Source organism: Oncorhynchus nerka, linkage group LG8 (assembly GCF_034236695.1).
Source record: "Oncorhynchus nerka isolate Pitt River linkage group LG8, Oner_Uvic_2.0, whole genome shotgun sequence".
NCBI lineage: Eukaryota > Metazoa > Chordata > Actinopteri > Salmoniformes > Salmonidae > Oncorhynchus > Oncorhynchus nerka.
This window is the reverse complement of record NC_088403.1, coordinates 42,902,331-42,926,320: the sequence shown is the minus strand read 5'-3', so window position 1 is coordinate 42,926,320 and position 23,990 is coordinate 42,902,331. Positions and strand designations below refer to the sequence as shown.

The 23,990-nt window shown below is 44.0% G+C and overlaps 1 protein-coding gene across 1 annotated transcript; it reads left to right on the top strand.

The window, feature by feature from the left end:
• Nucleotides 1-450: 450 nt before the first annotated feature.
• On the top strand, nucleotides 451-23,786 carry ap1s1 (adaptor related protein complex 1 subunit sigma 1). The gene is made up of 5 exons (XM_029666441.2): nucleotides 451-636; nucleotides 15,645-15,823; nucleotides 19,525-19,633; nucleotides 23,036-23,173; nucleotides 23,628-23,786. Exons 1-5 carry the CDS (start codon nucleotides 634-636, stop codon nucleotides 23,673-23,675), a joined length of 477 nt encoding a protein of 158 aa, XP_029522301.1. The 5' UTR covers nucleotides 451-633; the 3' UTR covers nucleotides 23,676-23,786.
• The last annotated feature ends 204 nt before the right edge of the window (nucleotides 23,787-23,990 follow it).

Sequence of the window (23,990 nt, the reverse complement as noted above, 5' to 3'; positions counted from 1 at the left end):
AATATTTCAAGCAATTATTTGTAGAGCCTATGATAAAACTGGCATGCTAAATTGTGTAGAAATCTATAAAAATCTCTATCTTGCTGACTGAACGCACACTTTTTGGCCATCACCTCGTAAGAACTCAGTTTCCATGGAAACCACATCGACCGTCTTGTCATGGCAACAACATCCGAACATACTGTACTGATACGAGAGACACATGATCCCCCCCCCCTCATCCTCCAAGAATCTTAGAGCACCAAGAATCAGATTTCAAATGTAATATAATCAACTCCTAAACTCAAACGACACAGCGTTGTGTCTACATACATATTTAGTTTTAGTTATGAAATTGTTTGAAATAGACCTAGTAGATCTAGCGAGTTCGCCTCGGTTGGCTTGGTTACGAAACTGACTTGACCGGTTGCCTCAAAATGCGCAATGCGCATGTTCACTGAGGAGGGGAACAGCTGACGTCTGTCACCGGAATCGCTCCTACTAGCTAGCTGGTTGAATGAGTTGCTCGCTCGAGCCGTAGTATTCTGAAACAGACATGGAATGTTGACGTTTGCTGTGTTTAAAACGAAAAGAAAAATCAAGTAATTCATATACGAAGATCCAAGTTAATATTTGCGTTGTGAGCCTGATAAAATGGTAAGTAATTTCGCCATAAAGAGCCGGTTAGCTCATTACCTTAGCTGCAAGCAAGGTGTATGGTTTCAGGAAGCAGAGTGAAGCAAGCTGGTTGGCCACCTGTGTTGGCTAGCAAGGTACAGTGGCTAATGCTAACATAGCTACAGGTACAGTAGCCAACTTGTTTGCTAGTGGACAGGCCGCACATTAGAGTTTTGCCTAGTCTAAATTCTAACTTCGCTAGGAAGATGTATGTTGAGCTCACTGGCTAACAAGTTATCTTCGAAGGTAACCTTGCATAACTAAGCCTTTTGACACTTGTTTAGCTAGCCAGATGTCGTGATTAGCCAAATAGCTGGCTTGCTAGCTGGTTTTGTTTGCTTTCAACGAAATGTACACTTGAACTAGGTAGTTTGACATGTTCCTCCGGTTACTGTCATTGTTAGTGTGTGTATATAGTTGGTGTTAACAGCTGTAAAGTTGGCTGTTGACTGCCTACACGTTGCAGATACTCTGTGACCCTCAACACTGACCCTGCACTAGCTACATTGATATAATGATCGATGTGTATTGATAAAATGGTGTTAAACTATTCAGACACCCCTTTCTCTTTTGCTGATCTGGTTGTCAGTTAGGCTGCCTCTTGTATTGCTGCCTGTTTACTGCACCTTTACTGTGGACAAAATGATAAACTGTTGACTATTAGACAATTGCCACCTTTGTCAACTTGAAGGGTGTCCAATCAAAACACATATTTTGACCAATGGGTAAAATAATATTTTAAGTGTGTGGATAATCCTTTAAGAAAACCATTGGTCCAAAACTCATGTCTCGATCACAATATGTTAAAAAGCTATTGATTGGAGTTTTTGCTGTCCTACAAGGGTCAGAATTAGGGTGACTAAATCAATGGAGTCCAGAAGGGGGAAAAAGTGTTCAAATATCAGGAAAATTGCATCGAGTCAGCTGGGCTGGATTCTGGGCAAGAATTAAGGATACTGGTTACCCGACAGGCTAACTTTACCATTGAACTCATCTTTCTTCTCGAATCTGCAGTTAAGATGGATATCAATTTTGATACGACATGCAGTTTTTAAATATTTTAGCATATGATTTTCATTTTAATACGAAATTCCTCTTTTTCAAGATTTCTCACAAAAACAAGCGTATCTCTTGTGAAATGTCCACGAAGCACTGAGCGTATACCAAGCTTTTTATTTTCTTAGCCTATTACATTTAATTCCGTTTGTCATGCATTTTTAATTTTTTTTGACCCGCAGTAACAACTTGGAAGACCACAAAATGTAAAATCCTCAGAAGTTGTTACAAGAAACCTGACCGCTATGTCAACAGAGCTCGGTGCTAATTATCAGATGTATTAAGTTACGAAATCCAACTTTTTGCAGATAGTGTTAATGATATGTTAGAGAAAGACCTCACTGAACAATTCAGAACACTAATCTTCATATTTATCTTGGTAAAATGTATTTTAGAACATAAGGATCTGAAATGTCATCACCAAATCACTTTTCACTCTGGACAATGTTTGGACACCCTGCAACTTGGTAAATACTACCTACACTCCCTTCCTTCACCACTACTCTCCAATATAGGGTATTGCTGTCCTCACCAGTGTCCTTCTACAGAACATAAAACCCCTTCCATGTCTTCTCCTCTCTGTCAGATTAACACTAGAGAGAAAGCACTGAGTGGGTTCGACTGTAAGTAAAGTGGAACTAGCAAAGCAGTTGACTGTAAATTGATTGGTGTCAGTAGAGTTTGTACGGTCTGTCCAGTTCTGTGTTTTTAACCTAAAATAATGTGTAGCTCATCTTTGCATCTATGTTTCGTGGTCACCAACTAACTAGCTAACTAGCCTGGAGTGACAATCTGTTTGTACTATCATGTCAACTTCTTGTTTGGCATGACAAGGAGTTGGCATGGCATGACAAGGAGTTGGCATGGCATGACAAGGAGTTGGCATGATTACACAAATAGACTCCCACTTGCTGTCAGTCATATTTGATTACCAGTACTGTACTAATATTTGTGGTTGGCTGGCCATTGCTTCTTGAAGAGGGATGGTTTGTACCAATATTTGTGTTTTAGATATAATGTACATAGTCCTGTATACTGTGTTGGCTAAGTTGAATAGTGTTAGCCTGGTCTCAGATATGTTTGTGCAGTGTGACAATGACCATAGGAGTTGGCAAGACAGCACAAACAGAGCTTGGCCCAGGCTAGAATATGGTGGGTCCTTTGACCATAGAAGTGAGGCAAGACTGCACAAACGGATCTGGGCACAGGCTAGAATATGGTTGGTCTTTTGACTGCTTTATAACTAAGTAGGACTGCTGCTGCTAAATCACATCACATTGTAGGATCTGACACAGATGAGCTTAAGCATAATCTCCCAAAAGGAAGCTAGTCTATTCTTATACACATCATGGCCTTCTTTACTTCACACTCCCTTGTCACATGTCCTCCTCTCTTCTCTCAATTCCAGTTCAAAGGGGCTTTATTGGCATGGGAAACACATGTTTACATTGCCAATTCAGGTGAAATAGATAATAAAACATGTACAGTAAACATTACACTTACAAAAGTTCCAAAATAATAAAGACATTTAAAATGTCATTATGTATATATACAGTGTTGTAATGATGTGCAAATAAACATAAATATAGGTTGTATTTACAGTGGTGTTTTTTCTTCCTTGGTTGCCCTTTTCTTATGGCAACAGGTCACAAATATTGCTGCTGTGATTGCACACTAGTATTTCACCCAGTAGATATGTGACTTTATCAAAATTTGATCTGTTTTCAAAGTCTTTGTGGGTCTGTGTAATCTGAGGGAAATGTGTCTAATATGGTCATACATTTGACAGGAGGTTAGGAAGTGCAGCTCAGTTTCCACCTCATTTTGTGTTCAGTGTGCGCATAGCCTATCTTCTCTTGAGAGCCAGGTCTGCCCTCGGCGGCCTTTCTCAATGGCAAGGCTATGCTCACTGAGTCTGTACATAGTTGAAGATGTCCTTCATTTTGTATCAGTCACAGTTAGGTTTGCATAGGGTCGGAAACTTTCCGGTAAATTTATGGTAATTTTCCATGGGAAGTTAAGCCTGGATATTTTGGGAATTTTGCTTAAATTCATCAAAAAAGTTAGCTTATAACAGTGAACCTTTTTTTGTGGGATACACAAGGCATTTCTGGGTCTTGTGGCATATTTTGGTTAAACTATCCCCAATTCAATGGAATTGCAGCCCTTTGCATTCTTCCATCACATGTACAGCTGATTCTCAAGATCTTGCACACTAATGAGATGCTATTGAGCCCACGCTACTACACTGTCTGAGCTAAGGACTACATGCTTTCTGGTAAGTTTTGATTACAATACTGGGTGGGGTGAATATATTTTATGACTTACATGATTGTTTTGTTAACTAGTAAATGGTAGCCTACAGCAAAGTGTGTTTTAAATAATTTCTAACTTGTTAACAATTTCTGCTAGTTAGTTTTTGCTACCATGTTAATTAATCTGTTCCCATACATGTTTCATTTAAAAAAAATTATCTTGCAAAGGAGTTGTTTAACCTGTTGCTTCTACCCTCTACTTTTTTGAACATTCTGTTAAAAATCGCGCAACATTTCAGCGCCCTGCTACTCATGCCAGGAATATAGTATATGCATTTGCTTAGTCTGTGTGGATAGAAAACACTCAGACGTTTATAAAACTGGTTAAATCACTGCTGTGGCTTTACCAGACCTGTCACGCCATGGTCATTATATTTTGTGTTTTTGGTATATGTTTGGGTAAGCCAGGGTGTGACATGGGTTTATGTGTTGTGTTTCGTATTGGGGTTTTATAGGATTTGGGATTGCATATTATTAGGGGTGTGTCTAATTAGGCTTGGCTGCCTGAGGCGGTTCTCAATGAGAGTCAGGTGCTTCTCTTTGTCTCTGATTGGGAACCGTATTTAGGTAGCCTGAGTTCGCGTTGTATTTCGTGGGTGATTGTCCTGTCTCTGTGTTGTAGTCACCAGATAGGCTGTAATTAGTTTCACGTTCCGTTTGTTGTTTTGATTCACAGTTATTTCATGTATCGTTCATTTTTCATTTATTAAAGATCATGAGTAACCTACACGCTGCATTTCGGTCCGACTCTCTTCATTCAACAGACGAACACCGTTACAGAATCACCCACCTCTCACGGACCGAGCAGCGTGTAAACTGGCAGGAGCTAAAGGACGACGTTATGGACAGCAGAAGTATGGAGTATACTACGTGGGAAGAAATTGACAGGTGGGCGGCCGATCCAGAGCGAGTGCAGGAGCCCGCCTGGGATTCCCTACAGCAATGCGAAGAGGGCTATAGACGAATGGAGTCGAAAAGGAAAGCACGGCGGCGCAGAGCGAAAACGGAAAGTAACGGGGGAAAGCGCAGAGAGAGAGTGGCTGAGTCAGGAGTCAGACCTGAGCCTACTCTCCCTGTTAATCGTGAAGAACAGTTGCAGTGGGAGAGACTGCACCATTTGGAGATTTGGACATGGGAGGAGGAATTAGACGGTAAAGGACCCTGGGCGCAGCCGGGAGAATATCGCCGTCCCAAGGAGGAAATAGAAGCAGCTAAAGCGGAGAGGCGCAGGTATGAGGAAGCAGCACGGCGACTCGGTTGGAAACCGGAAAGTCACCCCAAAAAATGTATTGGGGGGGTGGCTAGAAGGGAGAATAGTTATGCCAGGTAGGAAACCTGCGCATACTCCCTGTGCTCACCGTTGGGCTAGAGAGACCGGGCAGGCACCGTGTTATGCTATGGAGCGCACGGTGTTTCCAGTGCGGGTGCAGAGCCAGCTGCGACACATACCAGCTCTTTCTATTGGCCGGGCTAGAGTGGGCATCGAGCCAGGTAAGCTTGGGCAGGCTCGGTGCTCAAGAGCTCCAGTGCGCCTGCACGGTCCGGTCTATCCAGAGCCACCTCCACACACCAGTCATCCGGTAGCAGCTCCCCGCACCAGGTTTCCTGTGCGTGTCCTCGATCCTATACCACCAGTTCCAGCACCACGCACCAGGCCTTCAGTGCGCCTCGCCTGTTCTACACAGCCAGAGCCTTCCTTCCCTTCTACGCTGTCGGAGTCTCCCGCCTGTTCAGCGCAGCCAGAGCCTGTCTCCTCTCCTGCGCTGTTGGAGTCTCCCGCCTGTCCAGCGCAGCCAGAGCCTGTCTCCTCTCCTGCGCTGTTGGAGTCTCCCGCCTGTTCAGCGCAGCCAGAGCCTGTCTCCTCTCCTGCGCTGCCGGAGCCTCGTGCCTGTTCGGAGCAGCCTGAGCTGCCAGTCTGCAGAGAGCTGTCAGTCTGCATGAAGCAGCCAGAGCTGTCAGTCTGCCCAGCGCCGCCAGTGCTCCCAGTCTGCCCAGCGCCGCCAGTGCTCCCAGTCTGCCCAGCGCCGCCAGTGCTCCCAGTCTGCCCAGCGCCGCCAGGATCCGCCAGAAGTGCCAGACAACCAGTCTCTTCCAGATCTGCCAGACAACCAGTCTCTTCCAGATCTGCCCGACAACCAGTCTCTTCCAGATCTGCCCGACAACCAGTCTCTTCCAGATCTGCCCGACAACCAGTCTCTTCCAGATCTGCCCGACAACCAGTCTCTTCCAGATCTGCCAGACAACCAGTCTCTTCCAGATCTGCCAGCCAGCCAGGATTTACCGGAGCCTACTACCTGCCTGAGCTTCATCTATGTACTGGGCGTCCTCTCAGTGCTGGGCGTCCTCTCAGTACTGGGCTTCCCCTCAGTCCCGGGCTGCCCCTCAGTCCCGGGCTGCCCCTGTCCCGAGCTGAGCCTCTGTCCCGAGCTGCCCCTCTGTCCCGGGCTGCCCCTCTGTCCCGGGCTGCCCCTCTGTCCCGGGCTGCCCCTCTGTCCCGAGATGCCCCTCTGTCCCGAGCTGCCCCTCTGTCCCGAGCTGCCCCTCAGTTATGTGGGGATCTGGGTGAGGACTATTAGGCCATGGTCGGCGGAGAAGGTGGATGATCCCAGGACGCGAAGGGGAGGTACTAGGACATTAATGGAGTGGGGTCCACGTCCCGAGCCAGAACCGCCACCATGGACAGACGCCCACCCGGACCCTCCCTATGCTTTTGAGGTGCGTCCCGGAGTCCGCACCTTAGGGGGGGGGTTCTGTCACGCCTTGGTCATTATATTTTGTGTTTTTGGTATATGTTTGGGTAAGCCAGGGTGTGACATGGGTTTATGTGTTGTGTTTCGTATTGGGGTTTTATAGGATTTGGGATTGCATATTATTAGGGGTGTGTCTAGTTAGGCTTGGCTGCCTGAGGCGGTTCTCAATGAGAGTCAGGTGCTTCTCTTTGTCTCTGATTGGGAACCGTATTTAGGTAGCCTGAGTTCGCGTTGTATTTCGTGGGTGATTGTCCTGTCTCTGTGTTGTAGTCACCAGATAGGCTGTAATTAGTTTCACGTTCCGTTTGTTGTTTTGATTCACAGTTATTTCATGTATCGTTCATTTTTCATTTATTAAAGATCATGAGTAACCTACACGCTGCATTTCGGTCCGACTCTCTTCATTCAACAGACGAACACCGTTACAAGAACGGCATTTACATCGAAAAGCACAGGAAAAACTGATCACTGAAAATGGGAAAATATATCCATGCGCTACTTGAACCCATTGATAAAGGTGAACCACAATTAATTGACTGAGGTTGCAGTACCTACAGCTTCCACACGGTGTCTAGAGTCTTGTCATTTCCCTTCGAGTTTTTTCTTGGTCAAACACATGCAGGGCACCGTATTTCTTCAGGTCTAGGACCGGATATTTTCGTTGAGTTTCTAGCCGGACATTTTTCCAGACGGACAGCTAATGATCTTTACATCGCCTCCTGATGAATTTTATCGCTTATTAACGTTTACTAATACCTAAAGTAGCATTACAAACGTATTTCGAAGTGTTTTGTGAAAGTTTATCGTCGACTTTTTGAATTTAAAAAATGACGTTACGTTTTGAAAACGCTGTTTTTTTGTTTATCACACAGTCTACATATAACATTATCTTGGCTTTATATGGACCGATTTAATCGAAATAAAGACCCGATAGTGTTTATGGGACATCTAGGACTGCCAACAAAGAAGATGGTGAAAGGTAATGACTGTTTTCTATTTTATTGTGCGGTTTGTGTAACGCCGAAATGCTAATTATTTTGTTTACGTCCCCTGCGTGGCTTTTGTGTTGTAGTGTATTGGTGCATGCTATCAGATAATAGCTTCTCATGCTTTCGCCGAAAAGCATTTTAAAAATCTGACTTATTGCCTGGATTCACAACGAGTGTAGCTTTAATTCGATACCCTGCATGTGTATTTTAATGAACGTTTGAGTTTTAACTAATACTATTAGCATTTAGCGTAGCGCATTTGCATTTCCAGAGCTCTAGTTGGGACGCAAGCGTCTCAGGTAGAAGCAAGAGGTTAATCTAACTGCTTAACTATTTGTCTGTACATGGAATTGTACTTTTTTTTACTCATTTTTTTCTAATCCTTTTCAGGAAAATTCCACAGGCACTAGCTGATGTGTGGAGACATTTCACTGCACCTAATGTATAAGGAAAAGCTGTGTACATTTGCAAATACTGTGCCAAATCATATGTGAAAAGTGCAGCAAAGATGCAGAATTATCTGGCCAAGTGCATAAAGTTCCCTCAGCGCTCACAACAAACAACCTCTGACAAAAGCCGCTGTACTTCTATTCGAGGGGAAAATTAGGAATCTGACACCTTATCGATAGTAATAGCTCATGGTCCTCCTGGAATCAGAATTTTCACTCAATGAAGGAATGTAGTCGGAGAAATGCGGATGAATGTCTTGCTTGAGCTGTGTATGCAACTGGTTCACCTCTGATGCTCACAGGCAATGTGTATTGGAAGAGATTTCTGGATGTTCTTCGCAAAGCATGCACCCCTCCAACTAGACATGCTTTATCTACTAATTTGCTGGATGCAGAGTTCAACAGAGTTCAAGTGAAGGTCAAGCAAATCATAGAGAAAGCAGACTGTATTTCAATCATCTCTGATGGGTGGTGGAATGTTCGTGGGCAAGGAATAATTAACTACATCTCCAACTCTCAACCAGTATTCTACAAGAGCACAGGACACACTGGTCTCCACATTGCAGATGAGCTGAAGGCAGTCATCAATGGCCTTGGACCACAGAAGGTATTTGCACTGGTGACAGAAAATGCTGTGAACATGAAGGCTGCTTGGTCTAAAGTGGAGGAGTCCTACCCTCACATCACACCCTTTGGCTGTGCTGCTCATGCATTTAATCTGCTCTTCAAGGACATCATGGCATTGAAAACAATCAATACACTCTACAAGAGAGCCAAGGAAATGATTAGGTATGTGAAGGGTCATCAAGTTATAGCAGCAATCTACCTCACCAAGCAAAGAATAAGATCACCACATTGAAGCTGCCCAGCAACACCTGTTGGGGTGGTGTTGTTATCATGTTTGTCAGTCCCCTGGAGGGGAAGGAGCCTCTCCAAGAAATTGCCTTATCACAGTCTGCCGATATGGACATCCCCTCAAGGGGATCCTCCTGGATGATGTATTTTGGGAGACTGCTATGCAGCCTGAAACTCCTGAAACCTGTAGCAGTAGTCATTGCATGGATCGAGGGAGACAATGCCATCCTATCTGATGTTCAGACTCTGCTTGCAGAGATGTTGCTCCAAGCAGAGGAAACTGCAGTTCTGAGTATGCTGGCAAGAGCATCCTGTCTGGTGCAGAGATCAAAATGGCCTATGGTGTCATCACTACTGTATCTCGCCACCTTGGCCTGGATGAAGGCAAGGTTGTTGGCAGTCTGGCTTTGGGGTGGAGATGCAATATGGCAGTCGTGCCAACATATCTCATCAGCCACCCGATGGAAGGAACTTTGTGGATCTGAGGCTCTTTCCATTGTTGCCTCCATCATCCTCCAAATCCCCCCAACATCAGCCGCCTCAGAGCGCAACTGGTTCTTGTTTGGGAACACACACACCAAAGCTCGTAACAGACTGACCAATACAAGGGTTGAAAAATTGGTGGTCATCCGGGCAAATTTGAGGCTTTTTGAGCCTGACAATGAGCCATCCTCAACAAGGTTGGAAAGTGACAGTGAAGATGAGGCCTCAGAGTCAATGTTCAAGAGGTGGACATTTGAGGAGGTCCAGGGAGAAGACATGGAAGCCTGAGAGGAAGAAAGTCTAGAAAGTAAAGCTTTGGTTATCATTGTGCAGATGTATGTTGAAAATGGTTTTGGGAGATGCAATGGATCATTGGGGATCATTCAATATTCCCTTTTGTTGTTCAGTGAAATTTATGATAAGGTAAAAGGTTTAAGTTTCTGTCTCCATATGATATGGTAAATATATCCAATGTAAAAAACATCTACATTTAAATGGCATTAATATTAATTTGCATATATTCCCATTAATTCCCACGGAAAGTTTCCACCTCTGGATATTCCCCAAAATGTGCAACCCTAGTCACAGTGGTCAGGTATTCTGCCACTGTGTACTCTGTTTAGGGCCAAATAGCGTTCTAGTTTGGTCTGTTTTTTTGTCAATTCTTTCCAATGTGTCAAGGAATTATCATTTAGTTTTTTTCATGATTTGGCCGTGTCTAATTGTGTTGCTGTCCTGGATCTCTGTGGGGTCTGTTTGTGTTTGTGAAGAGTTCTAGGACCAGCTTGCTTAGGGGGCTCTTCTCCAGGTTAATTTCTCTGTAGGTGGTTTTGTTATGGAATGTTTGGGAATCACGTCCTTTTAGGTGGTTGTAAAATTTGACGTCTCTTTTCTGGATTTTGATAATTAGCGGGTTTCGGCCTAATTCTGCTCTGCATGCATTATTTGGTGTTTTACATTGCACACTGAGGATATTTTTGCAGAGTCTCAAATTGTTTATTGTCCCAATTTGTGAATTCTTGGTTGATGAGCAGACCTCAAACATAAAGGGCAAAGAGTTCTATAACTGATTCAAGTATTTTTACCCAGATCCTAATTGGTATGTTGAATTTTATGTTCCTTTTGATGGCATAGAAGGCCCTTCTTGCCTTGTCTCAGATCGTTCACAGCTTTGTGGAAGTTACTTGTGGAGCTGATGTTTAGGCCAAGGTATGTATAGCTTTTTGTGTGCTCTAGGTCAACGATGTCAAGATGGAATTTGTATTCGTTGTCCTGGCAACTGGACCTTTTTTGGAACACAGTTATTTTTGTCTTACTGAGATTTACTGTCAGAGCCCAGGTCTGACAGAATCCGTGCAGAAGATCTAGGTGTTTCTGTAGGCCCTCCTTGGTTAGGGAAAGAAGAACCAGATAATCAGTAGATATTTGACTTCATATTCTAGTAGGGTGAGGCCAGGTGCTGCAGACTGTTCTAGTGCCCTTGCCAATTCGTTGATATACACTGCTCGAAAAAATAAAGGGAACACTTAAACAACACAATGTAACTCCAAGTCCAATCACACTTCTGTGAAATCAAACTGTCCACTTAGGAAGCAATACTGATTGACAATACATTTCACATGCTGTTGTGCAAATGGAATAGACAACAGGTGGAAATTATAGGCAATTAGCAAGACACCCCCAATAAAGGAGTGATTCTGCAGGCGGTGACCACAGACCACTTTTCAGTTCCTATGCTTCCTGGCTGATGTTTTGGTCACTTTTGAATGCTGGCAGTGCTTTCACTCTAGTGGTAGCACAAGACGGAGTCTACAACCCACACAAGTGGCTCAGGTAGTGCCGCTCATCCAGGATGGAACACCAATGCGAGCTGTGGCAAGAAGGTTTGCTGCGTCTGTCAGCGTAGTGTCCAGAGCATGGAGGCGCTACCAGGAGACAGGCCAGTACATCAGGAGATGTGGAGGAGGCCGTAGGAGGGCAACAACCCAGCAGCACGACCGCTACCTCCGCCTTTGTGCAAGGAGGAGCAGGAGGAGCACTGCCCAGAGCCCTGCAAAATGACCTCCAGCAGGCCACAAATGTGCATGTGTCTGCTCAAACGGTCAGAAAGAGACTCCATGAGGGTGGTATGAGGGCCCGACGTCCTCAGGTGGGGGTTGTGCTTACAGCCCAACACCGTGTAGGACGTTTGGCATTTGCCAGAGAACACCAAGATTGGCAAATTCGCCACTGGCGCCCTGTGCTCTTCACAGATGAAAGCAGGTTCACACTGAGCACATGTGACAGACGTGACAGTCTGGAGACGCCGTGGAGAACGTTCTGCTGCCTGCAACATCCTCCAGCATGACCGGTTTGGCGGTGGGTCAGTCATGGTGTGGGGTGGCATTTCCTTGGGGGGGCCGCACAGCCCTCCATGTGCTCGCCAGAGGTAGCCTGACTGCCATTAGGTACCGAGATAAGATCCTCATACCCCTTGTGAGACCATATGCTGGTGCGGTTGGCCCTGGGTTCCTCCTAATGCAAGACAATGCTAGACCTCATGTGGCTGGAGTGTGTCAGCAGTTCCTGCAAGAGGAAGGCATTGATGCTATGGACTGGCCCGCCCGTTCCCCAGACCTGAATCCAATTGAGCACATCTGGGACATCATGTCTCGCTCCATCCACCAACGCCACCTTGCACCACAGACTGTCCAGGAGTTGGCGGATGATTTAGTCCAGGTCTGGGAGGAGATCCCTCAGGGGACCCACCACCTCATTAGGAGCATGCCCAGGCATTGTAAGGAGGTCATACAGGCACGTGGAGGCCACACACACTACTGAGCCTCATTTTGACTTGTTTTAAGGACATTACATCAAAGTTGGATCAGCCTGTAGTGTGGTTTTCCACTTTAATTTTGAGTGTGACTCCAAATCCAGACCTCCATGGGTTGATAAATTTGATTTCCATTGATAATTTTTGTGTGATTTTATGTGAAAGTATTTAATAAGAATATTTAATTCATTCAGATCTAGGATGTGTTATTTTAGTGTTCCCTTTATTATTTTGAGCAGTGTATATGTTGAAGAGGGTGGGGCTTAACCTCTCTGGGATCGTTCGGGACGCTAGCGTTCCACCTCGCCAACAGCCAGTGAAAGTGCAGGGCGCCAAATTCAAAACAACAAATCTCATAATTAAATTTCCTCAACCATACAAGTATTTTACACCATCTTAAAGATACACTTTTCGTTAATCCAACCACAGTGTCCGATTTCAAAAAGGCTTTTCGGCGAAAGCAGAACATATCATTATGTTAGGTCAGCAACTAGTCACAGAAAGCATTCAGCCATTTTCCAACCAAAGAGAGGTTTCACAAAAAGCAGAAATATAGATAAAATTAATCACTAACCTTTGATGATGTTCATCAGATGACACTCCCAGGACTCAATGTTACACAATGCATGTATGTTTTGTTCGATCAAGTTCATATTTATATCCAAAAACCTCTGTTAAAATTGGCGCCATGTTCAGAAATGCCTCCAAAACATCCGGAGAAATTGCAGAGCCACATCAAATAACAGAAATACTCATCATAAACTTTGATGAAAGATGCATGTTTTACATAGAATTAAAGATCAACTTGTTCTTAATGCAACCGCTGTGTCAGATTTCAAAAAAGCTTTACGGCAAAAGCACAATATTCAATCATCTGAGAACAGCGTTCAGCCACAAAAGCAAGCCATACAGTTACCCGCCAAAGTCCATAAATAGCATTATTAATCTTCACTTACCTTTGCTGATCTTCATCGGAATGCACTCCCAGGACTCCCACTTCCACAAGAAATGTTTGTTTTGTTCGATTACGTCCATATTTGTCAAAATACCTCCGCTTTGTTCGCGTTTAGTTCACTATTCCAAAGACACAATGCGTGAGCGCAAAATATAGACTAAAAGTCAAGAGTTCCATTACAGTTTGTAGAAACATGTCAAACGATGTTTACAGTCAATCCTTAGGGTATTTTTATAATAATTCTTCAATAATATTCCAACCGGACAATAGCGTATTCATTACAGAGGAAAAAAAAGGAACGGCGCACCCGCGCAGTAAACAACTGATTGGCCACAACCTGGTCCACTTGTTGAAACAGCTCTTATTCGACCTCCTTCCACAATAGAAGCCTCAAACAACTTTCTAAAGACTGTTGACATCTGCTGGAAGCCTTGGGAAGTGCAATCTGGCCCCATAGACACAGCATATTGGATTGGCAATCACTTAAATGAAACTACAAACCTCAGATTTCCCACTTCCTGGTTGGATTTGTCTCAGGTTTTCTCCTGCCATATTAGTTATGTTATACTCAGACATCATTCAAGCAGTTTTAGAAACTTCAGAGTGTTTTCTATCCAATACTACTAATAACATGCATATATTAGCATCTGAGGCAGAGTAGCAGGCAGTTTACTCTGGGCACCTTATTCATCTAAGCTACTCAATACTGCCCCCCCAGTCCCAAAGAAGTTAAGGAGCTTTTTTTGTACTTATTCCATGCAGTGTTATGTTTTATATCCATGGGGTACTGTATTGTAATGACCTCTGCACAGGGATAAGCAATGGGGCTTCAATGGCCTCTGCATTTGGGTAGGGAATCTCTCCTGCCATTGTCAGGCTCAAGAGTTTTCAGACCTCTCACTTCACACTTAAGTGCTAATTGAAGTTGCAGCCAGGTCAGTTCTGTCCTAGCAGCTTGGTAGCCTTATTCAACTTTGTATAACAAAATTACCTAGAGGTTCTTTTTTTTGTAGGTTCAGACTCAACATTACTCACTCAGTTTTGTGTTGGATTGTATTTTTAGGTTGCGCTGTGTTTCTTCTGCAGGTTTTGGTTTGTTAGTTTTTTTTTCTTGATAGTCCTTGGTAGTAATAGACCATTCAGGTAATTTTGTCCAAAATCAATGTTTTAGGTATGGAATTTGGATTCAAGGTTTTGATGTTGAGGTTAGTATCCTGTATAAACTACAATTTATACAGGTTTATCGGGCTTATCTACATTTATCCAACTCTAATTCTATATTTTTTTGCAGAAGAACCCAGGAGCCCATGAGCTCACTACCCTCTCTCGCCCTCTGAAGTGTTTTTGAGAACACACACACTGAATGCAAGTAGAATGATACTCCTTTCAAAAGGTGACTTTCACAGATGATTTTGTAGGATGGCACTGATGTTAGTAGTCTAGTTTAACATTAGAGTATGTGCTACATTTGTGGCCAGGCAGTCTCTAGGAGATTGACTCTCCACCACACCACGTGGTGCCAGGGAGTTTAAAAGCAGAGATTGGCGATTGTGTTCCAGGGAGGGTCTCGATAACTAGGACAAGTCCGGTGGGAGATGTAGTCTGTTACTGTACTTTTTCCACCATGTCAATATTAACACGGTTGATATGTAGATCTAGACACACATGTAGGCCCTACTAAACTTGTGACATAGAAAGTATGGTCTGTCTGTCCTCCCCTCTCTCTCTCCCACTGACTCTCTTTCTCTCGCTCATAATCTTTCTCTCTCTTTATGCAGATCTGATGGTCGTTTTTTTTTTTTTGTCTTTGTACATGGAGCAATATCTCTTTCCCCATCATACTTATGATCCCCCTTTTCCTGTTTTGTGACCCAGTCCAGGTTGCTAATATATGAGACTTGCTGCGCCGGCGCGAAAGCTTAACCCCGTGTGGCGTGTCCAGAATTAGGTCTTACTGCTTACTCTCTGTTAGCTTGTGTCTGCCTAATATGTGTAGGCCTACATATCACGACCTCTCTGCCCTGTCTGCTGTCCCACCACCTCCTCTCTAGATGCGTTTCATGTTGCTGTTCAGTCGACAGTGGAAGCTGCATCTCCAAAAGTCCTCCCGCTTTATGCGGAACTGTCTATTTCAGTCTCTTTGTTTTACCCTCTATGTTCTGTCTGTTGTACACACTAGTTCATCCTGAAGTTACCTGGTACTAATGTCCCCTGGTCTCCTTTCTGTATGCTATTGATCCTGTTTCCGATCCTGTCTTTCTCCCCACCTGTTTCCTCCCCCTGTAAACTGACATTAACTCTCCCTGGTCTCCCTCCTTTCTAGATGCGTTTCATGTTGCTGTTCAGTCGGCAGGGGAAGCTGCGTCTCCAGAAGTGGTACACTGCCACGGCCGAGAGGGACAAGAAGAAGATGGTGAGGGAGCTCATGCAGGTGGTGCTGGCCCGCAAGCCCAAGATGTGCAGCTTCCTGGAGTGGAGGGACCTCAAGATTGTCTACAAGAGGTACTGGAATACACTCACACACCAGGGATTTTTCTGCCATTGAAATCCTTGAAAAGTGTTTTTTTTTCATGGTTGTGTGAGACGGCATGTAGCTGCTACACACTCTGTTCACACAAACACACACTTGAAAAAGTGCAACAAAGGGTACTGTGTGCTTTACATAAGTGTCTGGAATTGTAGTCACACACACATACTCTCTCTCCCACTGTCTCTCACTCACACAATAATTGAATGACTTCTTTTTTTTCAGAAAGAACTTCAGTTGTGGCAGGTCGAATAAGATAAAGATGTATAGTAGACATATAAACGGCAACGTTCACACGTGACCTTACCAATGTTTACAAGGTTTAGGCCTATACAAGATACACGTAAACCACACAACTGTTATGATTTAAAAGCCATACTGATGCCGGTACAAAGCTGTTAGTGGCTCTCTTGGTTTTAAGAGGTCCTGAGTCTGTTCCCTAATGGCAGAACTGGCTCTTACATTTACATTACATTTAAGTCATTTAGCAGACGCTCTTATCCAGAGCGACTTACAAATTGGTGCATTCACCTTATGACATCCAGTGGAACAGCCACTTTACAATAGTGGTGGCGGTGTAAGATCCAAAATGATTTATTTGCCCCTTATGTTTGCGCTCTTTGTAAATGTCTCGGAGAGCCTTTTGCTTTCTCCATTCAATCTTCTTACCACAGACCTGTACAACTCTCACAATGGTATTCAGACTTGCCCATGTGAGGGAGCCAAACCAGGCAACTACACTAAATGTTAAGATGCCCCCCCCCCCCCCACCCTTCCCTCTACTGGTAATAATTGTTCTTCAAAAGTGGCTCCAGGGGGCCATTAAAAGAGACAGACCTGTCACACACACACACACACTTGACATTACTGTGTGTGTGTGTCCCGACCTGTCTCCTGGCATTATCACCCAGGCTGTCTCTGAAGGGTGTTTGGTATTGTTTCCCCAAAACACAGATTTGACTTTCCATTCCAACTGATGCTCAGTGACTCACCATTTGAACACTCATTCCACCTCCCACATCTCATACAGAAGCCATCCACACACAGCACTCGGTGTAGAAGTTGCCCAGAGGATCCTACAGTAACCTACACCACAGTGAATCTGTGCAAGCTTATCATATGCTGCACTTCCACCTAAGACTGCGTGTCGCCAGTGTTCTTATGTTAATTAGGCTCGGGCTGTATACCGGGGTATTTGGAAATAGCCACGGGATGGTTTTTAATACCTTTGAAACTATTTATTTAAAGTTTTTTTTTAAATATGTGAATATTTTTTGGTACTTTTAAAGTAAATACCTGCAGTCAACTTGTGCAATACGTTAGGAGATAAAGGAGATTGCGTTCTTCATTTCAATATGACACTTACTGGTAGTCCCCTGTAATGTTGTATTTGTTTACAAGCACACAACAACCAGAGAACGGAGCCTTGTGAGTCACTCACTACTGTGCAGCATGTGCCAGGTGATCTAGTTACAGTATGGAATTCACAATGAAATGTTTGCCAGCTAGATATAATTTGACTTAAGTTAACTGTCTAAAATCTGGTGAAGGCTCTGCAGTTGCACATTTGGTTTGCTAACTTAGTATCTAGTTAGCTACCTAGCTAAGTGGTTACCTTCTTCCCAAGTCCAGCTTCGCTTTGTAACAGCAGAGAATCCCTTCCTGGATAAAGATCCTTGCTGTCTAACATTTTGTTTTGTGAGTAGCAAGTTACTTTGTGATCTGGGATGTCCGTCCTGAAAATGGTTTAGGTCAGAGACTGTATAAAATGTTTGCAATGTTAGCATTCTCTATGGGATTTGACATGTACTTGTTAGCATTGCTAACCTTCGTATTACAGAGGCGGTGGGGTTAGAAAATAGTACCCCTGGTGTTCTGTGTCGGTATTACAGGATATCCCCATATGGCACAAGGTCTGTATGACAATATGGATACCGCCCAAGCCTAGTGTTAATGTTGTGCTCTAGTGTAATTGTTTCCACCAGGAGTGTGACACTAAAGACTTGGGGTGTGCCGAATCAACAACCTCTGTATCAAGTTGCTCAGTGAGAAGGTTTTAAAGTTCACAGTTAGCCATTCTTATGTAAATGCAAGCTGAAAAGTACCAGTGGCTTGGCCTTGGCCCCAAGTCAGAGCATGTTTGCAAAAAATGTGGCAAAGCAATTAACTATTTGTCCTGAATGCAAATTTATGTTTTTGTGCAAATCCAATACAACACCTTACTGAGTACCACTCTACATATTTTCAAGCATAGTGGTGGCTGCATCATGTTATGGGTACTGTATGCTTGCAATCATTAAGGCCTGGGGGGTTTTGAGGATAGAAATAAACGGAATGGATCTAAGCACAGGCAAAATCCTAGTGTTTTTTTCAGTCTGCTTTCCACTAGACACTGGGAGATGAATTAACCTTTCAGCAGGACAATAACCTAAAACACTAAGCCAAATCTACACTGGCATTGCTTACCAAGAAAACATTTAATGTTTCCGATTGGCCGAGTTAGTGTTGACTCAAATCTGCTTGGCAAGATTTATTGCAAGACTTGAATAAGCCAAGACTTGAAAATGGTTGTCTAGCAATGATCAACAATCAATTGGACAGAGCTTATTTAATAGAATTGAATAGAATAGTGGGCAAATATTGTACAGTCCAGGTATGCAAAGCTCTTAGACTTACCCAGGAAGACTCACAGCAGTGAGCGCTGCAAAAAGGTGATTCTAACATGTATTGACTCAGGATTGTGAATACATATGTAAATTAGATATGTATTTTATGTTCAATACATTTGCTAAAATGTCTAAACAGGTTTTAAATTTGTCATTATGGGGTATTGCGTGTAGATGGGTGAGGAAAAACAATTGAATCCATTTTGAAATCAGGCTGTAACACAAGAAAATGTGCATTAAGTCCAGGGCTATGAATACTTTCTGAAGGCAATGTAGATGGAAATAGGAAGAACTGAGGTAAATCTGATGGAAACTCAACAGTGCTCTCTGCGGTGTATTGCAGTACCTATTTCTGGCCAGGTGAGTGAGCCAAAGAGCTGACTTCGCTAATGCTCTAATACAGTGTTTCCCAACTCTGGTCCTCAAGTACCCTCGACAGCATACATTTTTGTTGTAGCCCCAGACAAAAAACACCTGATTCAACTTGTCAAGGGCTTGATGACTAGGTGACAAGTAGAATCAGGTGTGCTTGTCCAGGGCCACAGTTGGGAAACAACACACACAACCTTACACACAACCCTACACATGGTATAGTGCACAACCCTTGAGTTGCCAAGCACACTGCATAGACTGGCATCATACACATCAGCATAACAAGCTTGTCTGTCAGTAGTTATTAGTTGTCTAAGGGCGCGTTCAGTAGGACGCAACGTTTTGGAACATTCAGATAGAAATATGCTTTGTAGAAGAAGCATGCCCTCTTCGTGGCATTCTATCTACGTTTGGCTACAGAACATGGCCCTGGGTTACTGACTGGCAGGAGATCCATGGATTCCCCCTTTTTAGTTCTGAGCTGAACCTCAATGAAGAAGGTGTGGGTGTGTTGAACCTCAATAACCCAAAGACAGTGTGGGGGTTTTCTGGGTTCCTTCCTTCCATTCCATTCCGCCTCTGCATGCTGTTTGCACTAATAAGGTGTGTGTGTGTGTGTGTGTGTGTGTGCTCTATAGGTATGCCAGTCTCTATTTTTGCTGTGCGGTGGAGGAGCAGGACAACGAACTCATCACTCTAGAGGTCATCCACCGCTTCGTAGAGCTGCTGGATAAGTACTTTGGCAGCGTGAGTCTCTCGCGCTCTCTCTCTCATTCCGACTTCTCCAGCCAACTCTTTCATTATCTCTTCTTTAGCCAACTGCATTCTCTCTCCAACTGCTTATTTCTCACCTCCACTCGTTGGCTTATCATATATTTTCCGTTTCATCCTCCCTGCCTCTCTTCCATTTCATCCTCCCTGCCTCTCTTCTATTTTACTACCGGACAATCGAAGGATTTTCATGTAAGTCTCGCATCATATGCTGTTTATTCTCCCTCACGGTCCCTCTATTGATCTATTGAACTCTCCATAGTCTTCTCTCCCTCCCCCAATATTGTCCACTAGTGCTGTCTGCCGGCTTTGTAGACCATTTTTAGACACATTTTCAGCCGGCTACTTTTTCCACTTAAATGAACTAGGCTACTTTTCAATTTGTTAGTCAGACAAAGTCTGCCGAGCCCTCTCCCATTAGAATGAACGACATGCATCTTCCAGCCATCTATTGATAGGACAGGCTCCTGTCAGTCACAAAGTGAGCGATGACAGGTAATTGTGTGTGTGTGTTGTGTGCGCTGTGGTTGCAGTCAAATGTATTTACACGGAGAAAGAGCGCATGAATTTGCACGTCCCATAATAATGTTGTAACCATGACTCAAAATCCACTTAGCCTATTTTCTTCTGTCACATACATTTTTTTTGCGTGCAGAGCCCAGCATTAACCAATCAAGTCAATCACGTGTATTTATAAAGCCATTTTTACATCAGCCGATGCCACCAAGTACTTATACAGAAACCCAGCCTAAAACCCCAAACAGCAAGCGATGCAGATGTAGAAGCACGGTGGCTAGGAAAAACTCCCTAGAAAGGCAGGAACCTAGGAAGAAACTTAGAGGAACCAGGCTCTGAAGGGTATCCAGTCCTTTTCAGGCTGTGCCGGGTGGAGATTATAACAGTACATGGCAATTAAGGACAGATCATTCGTTCAAGATGTTCAAACGTTCATTTTAATGAACAAAAATATAAACGCAACATGCAAAGTGTTGGTCTCATTTTTCATGAGCCGAAATAAAAGATCCCAATAATGTTCCATACGCACGAAAAGCTTATTTCTCTCATTTTGTTCACAAATTTGTTTACCCCTTTTAGTTAATATTTCTCTAGGTGTGGCATATCAATAAGCTGATTAAACAGGATGATCATTACGCAGGTGCACCTGGTGTTGGGGACAATAAAAGGCCACTCAAATGTAAAGTTCTGTTACACAACACAATGCCATAGATGTCTCAAGTCGAGGGTGCGTGCAGTTGACATGCTGTCTGCAGGAATGTATACCAAAGCTGTTGCCAGATAATTGAATGTTAATTTTTCTACCGTAAGCCACCTCCAACGTTGTTTTAGAGCCATCCAAACGGCCTCACAACCGCAGACCACGTGTAACCACACCAGCCCAGGACCTCCACATCCGGCTTCTTCACCTGCGGGATTGTCTGAGACCAGCCACCCGGCAAAACTGAGTATTTATGTCTGTAATAAAGCCCTTTTGTGGGGAAATACTCATTCTGATTGGCTGGACCTGGCTCCCCAGTGGGGGGCGCCTGTGCCCTCCCAGGCGCACCCATGGCTGGGCCCCTGCCCAATCATGTGAAATCTGTAGATTAGGGCCTAATGAATTTATTTCAATTGACTAATTTCCTTATATGAACTGTAACTCAGTAAAATCGTTGAAATTGTTGCATTTTATATTTTTGTTCAGTAGGGATGACCATCAGGGTCAAATAATAATCACAGTGGTTATAGATGGTGCAACAGGTCAGCACCTCAGGAGTAAATATCAGTTGGCTTTTCATAGCCGAGTGTTCATAGGTTGAGACAGCAGGTGCAGTAGAGCGGGGGAGAGATGGCGTCGAAACAGCAGGTCCAGGACTGGGGATAGCCAGGAGACATCAGGTCAGGTAGTCCTGAGGCATGGTCCTAGGGCTCAGGTAGTCCTGAGGCATGGTCCTAGGGCTCAGGTAGTCCTGAGGCATGGTCCTAGGGCTCAGGTAGTCCTGAGGCATGGTCCTAGGGCTCAGGTAGTCCTGAGGCATGGTCCTAGGGCTCAGGTAGTCCTGAGGCATGGTCCTAGGGCTCAGATCCTCTGAGAGGGTGAGAAGATGGGAGAATTAGAGGGAGCATACTTAAGATCACACAGTACACCAGATAAGACTGGAGAATTACACCAGATATGACAGACTGGCCCTAGAGCCCCTCACATAGACTATTAAAGCATAGATACTGGAGACTGATGTCGGGGACACTGTGGCCCCATTCGACGATACCTCCGGACTGGATATAACCCCACCCACTTTGCCAAAGCACAGCCCCCAGACCACCAGAGGGAAATTAACAGACTACCAACTTACACCGCTTTGTCTCCGGGTAGTATGTCCCACTAAGATCTCCCCCCACCGCATGAGCCCGAGGGGGCGCAAAACCAGACAGGAAGATCACGTTAGTGACTCGACCCACTCAAGTCAAGTAGAACTATCCAGCTCCACTCCACATTTAATTCTAAATGCCTAATTGCTTGCAAAATTATTTTTTTTACAAAGGATTGTCCTGAATGTCTGAATTTCTTCACCTTGCTTTTCTGGTTGGCTGGCAATTTTCACCATCCAATTATTTCAGATCTACAGGAGTGTAAGTTTCACCATGGCACAGACCGTGGAGATATGTTGGCACATGATATTATTAGAATATGGAAAATATTAGTCAATCATTGCATTTTATCCATGCTGGCTTTCGCAGGCTACCTGAGACAACCGATACCTGTCATACCTGTATTGTAGATAGCTGAGAAAATGACTCTTAAAAGGAAGCTGAAAGCCTGTGAATGTCAGCGGACTCTTACAGGGTTCTTTAAAGGCCCAATGGCAGTCAAAATGTTGTTTTCCTATGTTTTATATCATATTATACAACAGCTGATGAAACGAACACTGTAAAAGTGCAAATAAAATTAGATCAGTGTTATTACCTGATTGGTGCAGGTTGAAAATACAATCTAGCGTTAGAATGTACCAGAAGCCGCCAAAATAGGGCTTGTTCGGCAAAAATGTCTTAACCCCCCAGCCCAGGGGAACTTGGCTGGCTCCTTTTTCTATATGGCTGGCTCCTCCATGTACTTGTGGAAAACACTGCTCTCCTCTCGCTCAAGCTTCTCTCCTTGTATATCCTCAACTATAAATGTGCTTATACTCTTCTATCGTGTAATTGGTGTAGGCTTCCTGTATATACTGTACGTAGACTGTGTCAATTCCTCTGTCTATTTTGTCTATTGCTGTTGGCACCATTTCACCAAGTCAAATTCCTGATATATGTAAATGTGATTGGCAAATAAAGGTGATTCTGATTGCTCCCTGTCTGTGTGTGTGTGTGTGTGTGCCCTGGCAGGTATGTGAGCTGGATATCATCTTTAACTTTGAGAAGGCCTACTTTATACTGGATGAGTTTCTGATGGGGGGGGAGATCCAAGACACGTCCAAGAAGAGTGTTCTCAAGGCCATCGAACAGGCCGACCTACTACAGGAGGTAGGATTCAGATTGAAAAAACGTCAATGTCCTCAGTGAGGCAATTCATCTAGCAGCAAACATAATGCATACAGACAAAAATCACATTTCAAAACGGATGGCAAAGGATAAGTACTGAATAGGTGGTTTAAAGTTCATTTTTTTTTTTAAATGTCAAAATTAGGCTGCATGTATATGATAGGAGTGATCTCTTTAATTAAAAAGGAAAAACTCCAGCACACCAGTCTGGCGACCTCTATCGGGTGTCTCTATCTCACTATGGACCCTATTCAGGCTTGAGATAAATGTATTTAACACAGACTTAAGTAAAACCATTTTTTAACTTAAGTCCATGTTGAGTCTGTTATATAAAAGTCTGAATCGGGCCTTATGACTTAATACCTAACCATTATTAATGTAGTTTTATTTGTCACCATGTAGTCTGAGCCATCTGTTCCCCGTCTCCCCCTTACAGGAGGACGAGTCTCCGAGAAGTGTTCTAGAGGAGATGGGCCTGGCGTAGTGACAGCAGGGTACTCTGATCACAGCACTTTTTAATCAGGCAACAGACAGGCGAAGAGACGGAGGACTTTGGGTTCCATGTGCAACAGGGTGGAGGAAAGGGGGTTTGATATGGAGGGGGTTTTGGGGGAGGCTGGGAAGGGGGTAAGGGCTGGGGTGGAATCTGTTATCTAAGGTGTGTCTCAAGTGGCACCCTATTCCCTACATAGTACTCTAGGGCACTGGCCAAAAGAAGTGCACCTTTTTTAAGTAAAAATAGGGTGTCAATTGAAATTCACACGTTGACGTTCGGGTACTGAATTCCAGACATTGCTGA